This window comes from Phascolarctos cinereus, unplaced genomic scaffold (genome assembly GCF_003287225.1).
Source record: "Phascolarctos cinereus isolate Bilbo 61053 unplaced genomic scaffold, phaCin_HiC Scaffold_29;HRSCAF=532, whole genome shotgun sequence".
NCBI classification, from domain to species: Eukaryota; Metazoa; Chordata; class Mammalia; order Diprotodontia; family Phascolarctidae; genus Phascolarctos; species Phascolarctos cinereus.
In genome coordinates this window covers 18788-32635 of record NW_027555624.1, presented here as the reverse complement: position 1 = coordinate 32635, position 13848 = coordinate 18788, and the positions used below count along the sequence as shown (strand labels likewise).

General features: G+C 46.8%; 1 protein-coding gene and 1 long non-coding RNA gene across 4 annotated transcripts in view; both read left to right on the top strand.

Moving 5' to 3' along the window:
* The window catches only part of LOC110203931 (SUN domain-containing protein 2-like), a 29574-nt gene extending 25688 nt beyond the window's left edge, over positions 1 to 3886 (top strand). For 2 of the 3 annotated variants that reach the window (XR_013484130.1, XM_020980319.2), the window contains 4 exons: positions 1183 to 1348; positions 2152 to 2236; positions 2469 to 2584; positions 2736 to 3886. Coding sequence is in view for 1 of the 3 variants with exons in the window: in XM_020980319.2 (XP_020835978.1) it covers positions 1223 to 1348; positions 2152 to 2236; positions 2469 to 2584; positions 2736 to 2834 (426 nt within the window). In the remaining 2 variants the exon portion in view is untranslated. The remainder of the gene's footprint in view (positions 1 to 1182; positions 1349 to 2151; positions 2237 to 2468; positions 2585 to 2735) is intronic. The other variant, XR_013484131.1, reaches the window with a different exon arrangement.
* Positions 3887 to 4037: 151 nt separating this feature from the next.
* On the top strand, positions 4038 to 12384 carry LOC144455394 (uncharacterized). The gene is made up of 4 exons (XR_013484132.1): positions 4038 to 4180; positions 4794 to 4887; positions 10056 to 10129; positions 11948 to 12384. It is a non-coding gene; the product is annotated as an uncharacterized LOC144455394 (long non-coding RNA).
* The last annotated feature ends 1464 nt before the right edge of the window (positions 12385 to 13848 follow it).

Sequence of the window (13848 nt, the reverse complement as noted above, 5' to 3'; positions counted from 1 at the left end):
TTTCTCTATTTATTTGTGATTTGGATATTTTTATTTTCATTTGGTCGTTGATCCCTTGTATTTCTTCTTTGGAAAAATGCCTGTTCATATCCTTTAACTCTGTATCTACTGGAGAAAGAGCCACAGACATCTGATGGTGAGAAAATCAGCAGGTCCTTTTGTCTTTTTTGTTCCTTCCTGGTAGGATTGGTGTCAGCTTGCCTTGTATCTTGGCTCTGTGTTCCACCATTTTTAAAGAAATTACTTTTCTATTTTTCATAAGCCACACAATTTAATTTTGGTCACATTTCTTCTTCTAATTAATAATAATAATAAATTAATTGATAGTTTTCAAGATTCATTTCCATAAGATTTTGAGTTTTAAATTGCCCCCTTACCTCTCCCCTCTTCGAAAAATGGTGTGCATTCTGATATAGGCTCTAGTTATATGTCCGTATTCAGCATATATTCCCATTAGTCATGATGTCAAGTGCAATTAGAACTAATGGGAGGAACCATGAGAATGAAGAAATACAACAAAACAACGAAGTAAAAGGAGATCAAATAGTATGCTTCCATCTGCATTCAGACTCCATTGTTCTTTTTCTGGATGTGGATAGTATTTTCCATCATGAGTCTTTTGGAGTTGTCTTAGATCCTTGCATTGCTGAGAGGAGCCAAGTATATCAAAGTCAGTCATCACACAGTGTGGCTGTTACTGTATACAATGTTTTCTTGGTTCTGCTCATTTCCCTCAGCATCAGTCCATACAAGTCTTTCCAGGTTTTTCTGAAGTCCACCTGCTCATCATTTCTTATAGCACAATACTATTCCATCACATTCATACACCACAACCTATTCAGCCATTCCCCAATTGATGGGCACGACTGAGATTCCCTCAGGTGGAAGGGGGTCACTGGAGGCAGAACACTGGGGTTAACACGTCCATAGGATTGATCCGAGCTAGTGAGGACCTCAGAGAGCAGATGAGGTTACTGAGGCCTCAGAGGGAAATGACCTACCCAGGGTGCCGCAGGGAGGAAATGTCAGTAAAGTCTTGCAGCCTGTTCTCTGGCTCTGTCCTTTACACTGGGTGGTGCTTTTCTTCAGGTGACACTGTTCCATTTCCTGGCCTCTGTTTGAGTCTGTCCTCCAGTGCCTGTGCCAAGGTTGACCTTGATTTTTCCTTTTGTCACTGGCTAGTTTGTCCCAAGAAGACTCCCAGGAGAAAAGGCCAAAGGAGATGGGTTCCCTGGAGGCCCAGCTGGCTGGCCTGAGGCAGGAGCTGGCGGCCGTCAGCCAAAGACAAGCTGCAGTGGCCAAAGAAATACACCTTTGGCGAGAAAAGATGGTGGCCCTGTGCAGTGACGTGAGTCCTCCAGTCCCCTGGTTAAGCAATGCATGCCCCTTGATCTCAGCTGGGCTGCTGCTGCCCGGACATCTGCCCAGGGAGCTGCAACCATCTGAGGTTTCCACTGGGCATTTCCTAAAGATTGAGCCTATTGGGTGGACTTTGTGACATGGATGAGATTTTCCTCATCTGTCAAGTGGGATAATATCATGTCCCAGAAGGTCCAATGAGATCCTTTCTGCAGACCTCAAAAGCAGTGGAGAAATGCCAGTCATTTGGTTCACAACCATCCCTTCTCCGGCACCAGGCAGGCATGTGCTGGCCCTGAGCTCTCAGAGTGTCTCTAGGCATCCCAGGTCTCCTGTCCAGACCCTCTTCCTTCCTCACCCTTGCAGTTTCTCAGGTGTTTGCTGAGCTCTTTCCTCTGGTGGCTTCTAGATGGAATCTCAGATCCCGGCCTTGATCCACCAATTACTTATTGCAGACAAGGGCACTCAGGCCAGGCTTGTACAGCTAGAGGAGGAACAGGCCCAGCTTTAGGACCTGGAGCAAGGAATCCTGACTCAGTTGGCAGAGGAGCAGGACAAGTATGCTAGCAAAGCTGCTGCCATCTTCAGGCTGACCTTTCTAAAGGAAGGAGTGACCACCAGGGTGACAAAGGAGTTGAACCTGGTCCCTCTGCCCATCCTCCTGGCTAGGTCATGGGTTTGCCCTGAGAGGAGACTGCCAGGAGGGAGAGGGAAGCCAAGGCCCACCAGTTAGCGTGCTTGCCCTTCCCTACAGGTGGCCTGGCCCATGAGTCATGAATGCCTATCTTTTAGGAAGTGCATAAGATCATGCAGCAGGCCCTGAAACTCTACAGTGAAGATCACATTGAACTGGTGGATTATGCCCTGGAGTCCTCAGGTAGGAGGCCTGCAGAAAGCCAGCAGGCTTGGGACAAGAGGGACTGAAAAATCAGCATAGCCGTTATGAGACAGGAGGAATTGACAAATTGGGATGCCCTTAATGGGCTGGCACAGGTAGGAGGGCAGATGCCCTGGCAGCACCCCCTTGCCTTGAAGGCTGCCCTAAGCCATATCTGTGTCATCCAAGACCTTGAGTGCCCCCTAACTCCTCTCCCTGTTTCTCTTTTCAGGGGCCAGCATCCTCAGTAGCCAAAGCTTAGAGACCTATGGCACCAGGATGTCTGTTATCAGTCTGTTTGGCATAACCTTGTGGTACCATTTCCAGATCCAAAGAGCCATCCACCAGGTAGGGCTGAACAGAGGTCCCCCAGGTTGGCTCTCTGTCTGCCGTCTCCTCCTTCATCTGTGGGGGCTGGGCTCTCAAGGCAAGGGGGCCCCAGGATCCAGATCTGTTCCATGTGCTACCACCTTTTACGTGATTTGTCTTCTGCCCATAGCCAAATGTCTACCCTGGCAAGTGCTGGGCATTTCAGGGCTCCCAGGGCTCCACCTCATTGCTGTCACCTTGGAGCATGTGCCCAAAGCCCTGTACCTAATCAGCAAACATCACCAGCACTCCCAAAGGCTTTGTCATCTTGGTGAGTACCTGGACCTTGCAGTTCTTTCTAAAACCGAGGAAAGCCCTTTCTTAACAGCAGCGTTTCGAGGTGAGGAATGGAAGGATCTGCCCATCGTGCAGACGGGACATCGAGTTTCTTCTCTTGACTCTTTGGGGCCAGCCCTTCTGCTCCTCCCCCTGTTCTTAGGAAGGAGCCAGGAAAAGACAATGACAGCAGCAAGAACAGCCAAGATTGTAATTTGTCTTAGAGTTGGGAAGGGAAGGGGATCACCTTTTCCTACACAGTCATCTACTGAGAAGAGAGATGGAACATCTACGTAAGGTGGAATTGGGAGAAAAGATGGAGCTAGAAGAGGTCAAATATGCAAGGGAGAGAGGGAGGTAGTTCCCAGGTGCCTGGCCAGCACACCAACTTCAAGAAGAGTTCCCTCAGGTAAGAAGAGCCAGAGGGAGCCCAAGCCACCTTCTCCATCACAACTGCCCATGGCAACCAAGGGCTTCTGCCGCTGCCATGTGTGCATTTCTTTCCTGCCTCCATTTTTGAGTGGAGACATCACTCTTTTGCTTTCTTTTCCCACAAAGGTGAGAATTTCCTGTCCTTAGCACTATCTCTCCCCCTTCTACCATAACCTGGGTTGCTGATGCCTTCACTCTCTGAGAACAGGAACTAGGGAGGGTCAACATGAGTCTCAGAGAAGGCCTGGAACACTGAGGCCTGAAGCTGGGCATGGACAACCCCTCTCAGCCATGTTTCTCTTTTAACTAGCCCCAGGGCCCATGGTTCTTAGAGCGAGCCGCATGGCCCAGCAACAGCGCAGGGAGCCTCTTGGGTGAAATGCCTGTGAGTGACGAGACAGATTTAGCTGACTCTTAGCTCCTCTCATACCTCATCATGGTGGTTTAATTTGGAAAGAGGCCCTCCTTGGCTCAGGGTACCTCTGGCTTTTTTGAATCCTGAACCCAAAGTTAAAAACAAAACAAAACAAAAGAAAAACAAACAATAACAACAACAAAAAACAAAAACAAAACTCTTCATCTGTTTAAGGAATAAGAACAGGAACAGAGGGCTCTGGGTATCATTTCTTTTCACCCCAGAAGTCTCCAGGAAAGTCTCATTCAAATCCTGTCCTTCCCCTCTCCCTATCTTTTCCCCCTTCTTCTTTTTCACTCTCTTATCTTTGCTTCTCATGCTTGGTAACCCTATGACGCTGAGGAGAAAATCCAGAAGTGGGAAATGCCTCTCACCAGCTGCTCACCTGGACAAAGTCACCTATAACATCTCTGAATGCTCCTCAAGATACTTCTCTGAGGATGACTGTGCAGGTAGGCGTCACTTCCTCCCTCTGGAGCCCCATTCCTCAGGCAGTGCACCACTTACTTTGAAGGGTACCCTATAGCTGGGGGCGGGGGGGACTTTATCTCTCATATAAGATGGAGAACTCTGCAGTCTGGCTCCAGATGGGGGTTTTCAGGGTGGGAGGGCTCAAGCCTTAGCATGAAAATGGGGCATTCTTGAGGCTTTCTTCTTCTGGGTGGATCTTCATTTCTTCCCTTCCCTTCAGGGCAAGCACTTATGGACCAGCCTGGCCCTTACATCCACCTTACAGAATGCAGTCTCCCATGTTGGTGTTTTCTTGTGGATGGGGATCAGCTTTTCATTTTGGTTCTGCCAGTGGGTGGGCACAGTGCCAGGACAGTCCCTACAGTGCACCTAAAGGAGCTTCCTCATTCCTATGCAGGGGCACAATGGGCATGGGTGGAATAACTCTAGGACACTGTGTGAAGATGGGCTTGTTACAGAAGGATCTGTATGCACAGCTAGAGCCAGAATAGCAAGAAGGGGCTGCAGAGTTGACAGGCTGGGAGCAGGCTAGCTCTGGGACATGACAGACTTGCAGGGTGAAGTCTCTGAATCCCTCTGCTGGGACGTTTACAGGTTGGCTCTTTCACCTGTTCCACTGCTGCTTCAGAAATACCTGGTACCACCTGACCACAGCTGCCTCCCTGCAGGACCTCTTTGTCTTAATCAGGTTAGTGAGGCCTCCCCCAGGCCTGTCATAATCAAATATCCACTGTTCCAACTGACTTCACAGTCCTTGAGACCAATTTCCTTTTAGGCTTTGCCTAATTAATAATAATAATAATACAGAAGAAAGTCATAAAAAAAAAATCCCTGAGGCACCAGTGTGGAAAAGGGTGACTGAGTGACCTAAACAGAAAAATAAAGGGGCTGCACTGGGAAGACATATATATGATGGGGAATGGGAGTAGAGCCACGAGGACAATTTGGCTGTCCTGGAGGGCCTGGTGAGCTGATAGCAAGCCTCCCTGAAGGAGGACTTCCAAAGGGACACCACTGTCCACATCAAGGTGAGGTGAAAGCAGGAGCTGCCCACCTGTCCTCCTGATAACACCAGGTTACCAGGACCAGCCTCTCTAGGTTTGATCCAATAGCACCCATGGAGGTCAGGGAAGTCTTGAGGTGAAGCAGTACTCTGGGGTTGCCACAGCCTGAAAAGTTCTCTGGGTTTTGTTGAATGTCTGTCTCCTTTTCTGTGCTCCCTAGGAAGATCTGACCACCCTCTGGGCAGAAGAACACTTAGATTTTGATCACATACTAAAGAACATTCCTAGGGCCTGCCAAGTAATCCAGAAACTCAGATGTTTCTGTAAGCAGGGACTATGGAGGTGGGCATCTTGGAGGAGGTTGTTTTTGGCTGAATCAGCATTCTCAAAAGGTTGATGCTGCTCTCAGGAGCCTGGAACTAGGCTATGAGGTTCTCCTTGGATTCCTTACTTGTCTAGGAGCATCTTAGATTGACAGAGACTCTGCTCTTGCTGAGAGATGGCCACTTGCTGAGAGAGCTATCAGAGGACTCAGGGTCCCCTTGTTTGAAGGTTCTGTATGAGTTTACTGACCTCAAAGCAACCTAGACCCCCTCCTGCCGCTCCTGACAGGCCCTTGCTGCCCTGGGCTCCTGAATGACAGCAGTGATGACTGGAACCTTACTTTTACTCCCTATCATCTACAGGAGGTTATCCAAAGCTGCCCAAGGCTCTCAAAGAGTACCCTAACAGGTTGCTAACACTCCATTCTTGGAATCCAAAAGAAGCTCTCTCAGACATGACTACGTATGTCCATCATAGCAAGTAAGGTCTCATCACATTCAGGCAAGGTCTAACCGAACTGGTAGCTGGAGCAGGGAGGGGAGGAATGAAGCTTGAGGGGATGAGTCCCCAGGTACCTAACCTGAAATTCAAGGTGCCAGAGGATAAAGGCAGGGCCCTTGAGCTGGGCTTACATTAAGGGGGCCTCAAAGTTTGAAGGTGAGTACCCACCTGGGCAGGTATGCAGAACACCCAAGTGGCCCCCACTGGGTCTTATAGAAAAGACCATGCTGGAGATAGGGGCCCCAGGCTGGGGGCTTTGTGGTCAGGCCTGAAGGATCAAATGCCACTGTCCAGGTAATGAAATGACCATCCTAAAACTGGGGCTGGGCCCCTTTCAGATTCCCAAGCTGCTTGGGAAATCCTTCTCCACCAAAGCCTCCACCTTCCCTGGTCTCCTTCAAGACTCTGCTCCCAGCTCACCCATGTTAGGAGGCCACCAAGGGCCCTACTGAACCCAGGGCCTCCTTCCTTTGCACTACACACATACTGGACGTGCTTAGTTACTGGCATTAGACTGGGAACTCCTGGAGGCCAGAGACTAGGGTTTTGCCTTTATTTGTATCCCAGGGGCTGAGCACTGCAGTGAACAAGCCCTTAATAAATGCTTTTTAGCTCATTATCTCACTGGATCCTGGAAATAATCTTGGGAGTGACAGCCCTACAGGTCAGCTACCTGAAGGGAGCAGGATAGGATGGTCAAAGGGGTGTGGGATAGCAGAGTACATTAGCCAGAAGTCAAATCTACTTATGTGAAGATAAAGCCACATCCCCAAGACAGGATGGTGTAGGATATGTGAGCTGCAGTTCACCTGACAGGCTGGAGGACTTTAGTGGACTGCAAATTCTATAGGAGCCAAGTGTGATATGGCAGCCCAGAAAAGGAGGGGGCCTTTGGGCTGAATCCAGAGGCAGAGACAAATACAGAGAGGTAGACACAGAGACAGAGACATAGAAACAGAGAGAGGAAGAGACAGAGAGAAAGACAAAGAGATGGAGACAAGAGAGAGAGAGGAAGGACAGAGACAGAAACAGGAGAGAGAACAAAAAGAGACAGAGACACAGACACTGAGACAGAAAGACAGAGATGAGAGAGAGAGAGAGAGAGAGAGAGAGAGAGAGAGAGAGAGAGAGAGAGAGAGAGAGAGAGGGGAATGGACAGACAGATAGTGTCCATAATACAGGGGTAGCATTAGACAGTGGCAATCTCCTGGCCAGACCACATCTGACATGGAGAGCTCTGGGGGCTGCGTTCTTGGAAGGACACATGCCTTATGGAGCACCCTGAAAACCCATCCAACACTTAGTGGGATGTCTAGGAACTCACATGAGCGTCTATCCAAGGCTGGATCACAGTGGCGATGTTCAGTACGGTTGAAGCAATGCCGTGCATATTCAGAATCTTGTCTTGCTGTGTTGATGTTGCTTGTTTTAAACCTCAATGAACAGGTGCCCAGGAGCCAGCCCTGCGGACTCATGATCCATTTGATGATCCACTGTGAATTCTGACAGTTTCTCAAGCCTCTAGCCCTCAACAGAGCTTTCTGAGACCAGATGTTTGGGGCATACGATGCTCTTGCACCTTAGAGCCCAGTGCTGACACCAAGGGAACACAAAGTGACCAGATGAGGAATGTCTGAAGGGTGGGAGGTGAGAAAGGGAGTGAATGGGAGGTGGAGGTCACCAATCAAAATGCTAGCAAGGGAGAGAAGGCTAGAAAGAGACTAGGGCTGAAGAAGGACCTAGCGATGGAATGGATGACATCTTCTCATAGGCAGACTTCAGTTTCTCACCTATCCTGGGAAGGCCCATAGCAAGAGCAGGTCCTGCTCAGAGGTGGGACAATAACAGCTCCCAAGCAGAAGGTAGAGACAAGGGAAGTGGAGAAATTTTCAGATCGGTTTTTGTCTTTGTGGTTTCCAGCAGGTCATATTGCATTTACTTCATGAAAAAAGCTTTAGAATATAATGAATGTCATAAAAAATTAAGAGTGGCCCTAACAACTGGTATCAGAGTAAACCTTGGGATCACTGATCCTTTCCAAAGGACAAGAGCAACTTTCTGCCCTGGTACATTTGCTATAGCAAACCAATTTACTTTGGAAATGAGTTTTCCTCCTAGGATTAATGCCGGCATCATTATTGGAGGGAAGCTAAATTATCTCCCGTCTTCAGGAGATACTCAAAAGAAAGCAAACAGGCAACAGCAAAGTAGAGTCCTAAAATGAACACAGACTCCACTTCAGTGCCTGCCGAGTCCCTTATCCATCTGCCACACACCTGAAAACCAGTCCCCTTGCTTCATGGTCACGCATTGGACAAGACAAAACCATCTCCTTAGCACTCATTTTCTGCCCAGAGAACTGCTCAGGGAAGACTACCTACCTCTTCCTGCTGTTTGACCCAAGCACAGTAGGTCTTAGAGAGGGCAGAGATGGCACGCCTGCTATTGTACCGTGGCTTGCCACTGCAGAAGTCAGAAGGCAAAGGTTTCATAGCCTGCAAGGACAACAGACTTCCTGGTGTGGGTAACATACATCCACCAAGTAGCTTACCTACAATTAAAAAATAGAAAAAAAAACTGCTACAGGCATCTTACATCGATGGCCAGTAGCTGGCCTTCTGTTACTGGAACCCTGATAGTTGCTTAGTCTGCTGGAATATTCCAAGGTCATGAGGCTCTCCCAAGCCAGGCAGTCAAGCCAAAGCCTTGGAGGATGACAGCATCTGTCACTGAACACTGGGGTAAATACAAGATTTCTTCATTCCTTCCTGAGATTGTCCAGAATGAGCCCCACAACCCAGCCAGGCTGCCAGGAGCCCGAAGAGCTTACAGCAGAGCCTCTGGTTGGCCCTGACTGAGCTGCCAGCAACAAAAGACTAAGGACCTCCCAGAGTTCTCACTCCCTGTAAGATCAGAGCTGCCTCAGAGCCCTAGACCTGGGCACTACATAGCCAGGGAGGACCATTCTCTGAGCAGCCTAGCCTGGCCTGACCCCTAGGAGCCACAGCATCTGGCTTTAGAAGGGCTGGGACCATGGGAAGAAAGAAGCACAGAAACACTATGGGTGAAGCCAGGACTTGTTCCCTCTTATTTCAAACAGCATTTTGAAAATGCTGTTCATATATATGTTCTTTGATGCTGGGATACCACTTAGATCCCAAAGAGATCAAATACAAAGTGAAGAATTTTAATTCTAATAAACAGCAGTACTTGCCTATATGACAAGTTAGTTTTCTATGCATAACTGATTGTTATTTCCCTCTTTGAGCAAAATTCGATGAGAGTAAAGTTCAAACAATGCTCATCTCCCTCCCTTCTTTCCCTCTAATGTAATATGTCTTTGTGTCTATCTCCTCTTCATGTGATGTAATTTACCCTTTTCTGCCTCCTTCTTTCCTCTTCTCCCATTACAATTACTTTTCACCACTTCATCAGGTTTTTTATCATCACATCAAAGTCAACTTAAACCCATCCCCTCCGTCAATGTATATCCCTTCTAAATACCGTAATAAAGCTACAATTCTCAAGAGTTACAAGTGTCATCTTCCTTTGTAGGGATGTAAACAGTTTGCCCTTATTAATAACATACTGTTGGTTTTTTTTTCTGTCCTGTTTACCTTCTTATGTCTCTCTTGAGTCTTGTATTTGAAGATCAAATTTTCCATTGAGCTCTGGTCTTTTCATCACAAAGTCTGAAAGTCCCTATTTCATTGAATGAATGTTTCCTCCCCTGAATTTATGCTCAGTTTGCTGGGTAGTGGACACTTGGTTGTAATCCAAGCTCTTTTGCCTTACAGAATATAATATTCAAGCCTTCGATCTTTTAATGTAAAAGCTGCGAGGTCCTGTGTAATCCTGACTGTGGTTCCATGATATTTGAATTGTTTCTTTCTGGCTGCTTACAATTTTCTCCTTGGCCTGATAATTCTGGAATTTGGCTACAATATTCTTTGGCATTTTCAATTTGGGATCTCTTTCAGGAGGTGATAGGTGGATTCTTTTAATGACTCTTTTACCCTTTTTCTAGGGCCTCAGGGAAGTTTTCCTTGATGATCTCCTGAAAGGTGATGTCCAGGCTCTTTTTTTCATCATGGCTTTCAGGTAGACTAATAATTCTTAAGTTATCTCTATTTTCCAGGTCAGTTGTTTTTCCAATGAGGTATTTTGCATTTTCTTCTATTTTTTCATTCTTTGATTGTGTTTGACTGATTCTTGATGTCTTATAGAGTCATTAGCTTCCAGTTGCCCAATTCTAATTTTAATAAGTTGTTTTCATCACTTAGCTTTTGTACCTCCTTTTCTCTTTGGCCTATTTTACTTTTTATAGAGTTGTTTTCTTCAGTGTACTTTTTTTTTCCATTTTGTCAACTGTAGTTTGAAAGGAATTGTTCAATTTTTTTTTCTTCTACCTCCTTATTTGACTTATAAAATCTTTCTTGAGCTCTTCCAAGAAGGCTTTTTGGGCTGGAGACCAGTTCATATTCCCCTCTGAGTTTCACAAGGGTATATTGACAGTGTTGTCCTTCCCTGAATTTGTGTTTTGATCTCCCCTGTCACTGAGATATTTCTCTATGGTCATTGTTTTTCTATGTTGCTTTCTGCTCATGTTGTTTGACTTTTTACTGGCTTTTAAAGTTGATCTCTGCTTGTGGGGCATAGGGGAAACTGTTCCAGGCTTCTTGTGCTAGGGACTAGGGGCCTGGTTACTGGTTTGCTGAGGTGTGGCTTGCCACTAGCTTTCTGAGATGCTGTCCTTCCTGTACTAGTCCCCTTTGGTCACAGCAAGAGGGATCTTTCCCATTAATTCCCCTAGCCTTCAGGAGCTAAAAGACTGCTATAGCTAGTCTTTCTGTTTTCTAGCCTCTCTCCTATTTCAGGGTTTTTCCTGGGGCAATATTCTCTGGTTTTTCAAAGTCAATAAGGGAAGGTGAGAGCAACTTCTCTTTACTCTGCCATTTTGGCTTTCAGAAGTTGAAATAGGTGACTTTCCAACATTCAATCTGTGGGCTCTACAAGCAGGTGTCACTGCCATTGCTGCTACTGCTGCCCCAACTGCCACCGCTACTGTTGTGGATTCCGTCACTCCCAGGGCCTGCTACTGGTTTGCTGAGCCAGAGCTGTATTGGCACACCCTGCAGCCTTGGACCGGACTTTGCTTCTCTCTCCCCCGGTTCCTTCTGATAGACCCTCCCACTGACCTTTTAAGTTGTCTCTGGAGTCTGTGGGTTGAGAAGACTGCAAAGTACCACTGCTGCTGGTGATTCAGTCCTCAAAGCCTACTCTGGCTTTGTTTAGGCCAGATCTGTGCTGTGCCCTGAGTGCTGGACACTCCTCTCTCAAGCCAGTGCAACAGACCTGTGCTGTCGACCTTCCAGGTTGCCTTGGGCTGGAAATCTGCCTCAATTGGTCTCACTATGGTTTCTGCCATTCTAGACTTTATTCAGAGTCACTTTTTAGAGGTATTTGAAGAGATTCAGGGGAGAGCTCAAGTGAGTCCCTGCTTTCACTCAGCCCTCTTGGCTTTCCCTAGATGCAATATCTTTTATAAGGAATAGCAGATAGGCCAATTTGCTTGGAACTTAAGAGTGTGTGAAAGGAAGTGATATACAGTAAGCCAACAAAGGTATGCTGAGGCCAGACTACAAGGGAGCTTCAATGCTAAACAGCACCTCAGTCTTTTTCCAGAATACTTGAAGCTTTTTGATTATGGTAGAACCTGGCAGATAGTGTGCACCATGGGTATAAGCTTTCAAGATTCCAGAGTCGGCTCCATGGTACAGTGAGGCCTCAGACAAATACTTCTACTAACAGGCTGGAAAAATTAGCCACTCTCATGAAGACATCCAGAAAATGACCCTTTGTAGGCCCTAGTGTTTACAAAGCCACCAGTAGCTTACTTGTACCTTCTCTCTCAGAAAGGCTTCCTGACTTGCCACAATGTTAGACTGATCTGGATCCTGCTTCTGCCTGTGGTATTGAAGACCCTCTGCCTTTTCTGTGATCATCATGGCACTTAACCAGTGCCCCAGTCTTATAGCATTCCCTGACCCCAAAACATATTCATACCCATTGCTACTTCAACAGAAGGGCCAAGTTCCCTGCCCTGGAGCTGATTTTATAACTGAAAATGTTTAGCAAAAGGATATTCAGATCTTCCATTTAGTAAGAAGCTCTTTCTGTGGTGTGATCAGATTCAACAAATTCAACAGCCATTTGGGACAGTTCCAACAGACAAGTTTTCATAGCATAGTATAAGAAAAATTTCCACATACTGCTTGTGGGAAACTTCAATAAGATCAGAGCTCTGCATGTTGAAGACAAAGGATTATGAACAGTATCATGTAAGCTTTAATTTTTTTTAAAAAAGTGGAGCGATCTCCATCTTCTTTATATGCATATTTTTGAAGTAAGGCCTAGTGAGACTCATCTGAAAAAACCTGGCTGCTTAGCTACCCCAGGGGATAGTTCAATACAGGGCCATGCACATGGGTCCCTTCTTTCCTAGAAACTAAAACATTGGAGCATCAAATGCCTTTGAAGATGTAGGACAGTCCAGAGGAATAGTTATGATTGGGATATACCAAAATGGGGAATGAAGAATATTAATCTTCCAGGTTTAAAAATATTGGGGGGGAAAGCAAGAGTACACAGAAGAACTATCCAATAAAGATCTTGACATCTCTGATAACTACTGTGGTGTGGTTACTGATCTAGAGCCAGACATCCTGGAAAATAAAGTCAAGCAGGCCTTAGGAAGCATTGCTAATAAAAAGGCTAATGGAAGTGACAGAATTTCAGCTGATCTACTTCAGATCCTAAAAGTTGATGCTGTTAAAGTGCTGTACTCACTATTCAGAAAAAAAATGGAACTCAACAGTGGCTACTGGATTGGAAAAGATCAATTTACATCCCAATCCTAAAGAACAGCAATGCCAAAAATTGTTCCAATTACTGAACAATTGAGCTCATTTCACATACCAGCAAGGTTATGCCTACAAGAGGCTTCAGAAATACATGAACCAAGAATTATCAGAAGAGCAGACTGGTTTTTGCAGAGGAGAGGAAATAGAGATCAAATTGCCAACATTCGCTGGATTATGCAGAAAACAAGAGAGTTCCAGAAAATCATCTGCTTCTGCTTCATTGACCTACACTAAAGCCTTTGACTGTGTGGCTCACAACAAAATGTGTCAAGGCCTTAAAGAGATGGGAGCATCAGATCATCTTACTTGTCTCTGAAGGAACCTTTGTCAGTCACTTTCAGATGGCCTTGGTTGGGAAGGGTAGAGACCAACTGGATTAGAATTGGCTGGAGGGACTGGACCTAAGGGCAGACCAGCTGCACCTATGTCAGACCCAGCACAAAGCTGGGCATAGGGCGTGTGGGACACAGCAGGGTTCTAGGGACTGGAGCCTTGCCATGTACTATTTCTACCACTCTGGCTCAGCCTGGCCCCAAGGCTTCTCAGATGCACTGCAGACCCCCAGGAGCATGGGAGGGGGTGCCTTCCCTGACGCCTGGGCTGAGACCCTGGTTGAGGAGCCCTATGCATCGTCTTCTGCTGCTTTCCAAGAAAGCCCAGGTAAGCTGGGCTTGGCTGGACTGGGCTGGGCATTGCTGGGCCTGCTGGGGCCTCGAAGGCTCTAGGAAGGAGACTCGATTGGAGGTCATCTGTCAGGGCAGCTGTGGCCTGCAAAGGATGGCCCTGTTTCTAGGCTGGTTGAAAGATGGTGGTCCCCCAGAGGCAGCAAGGCAGCAAAGGGGGCGCAATAGCAGAAGTCACTTTAAGATAGGCCCTAACTAGAACCCTGGAGGTGAG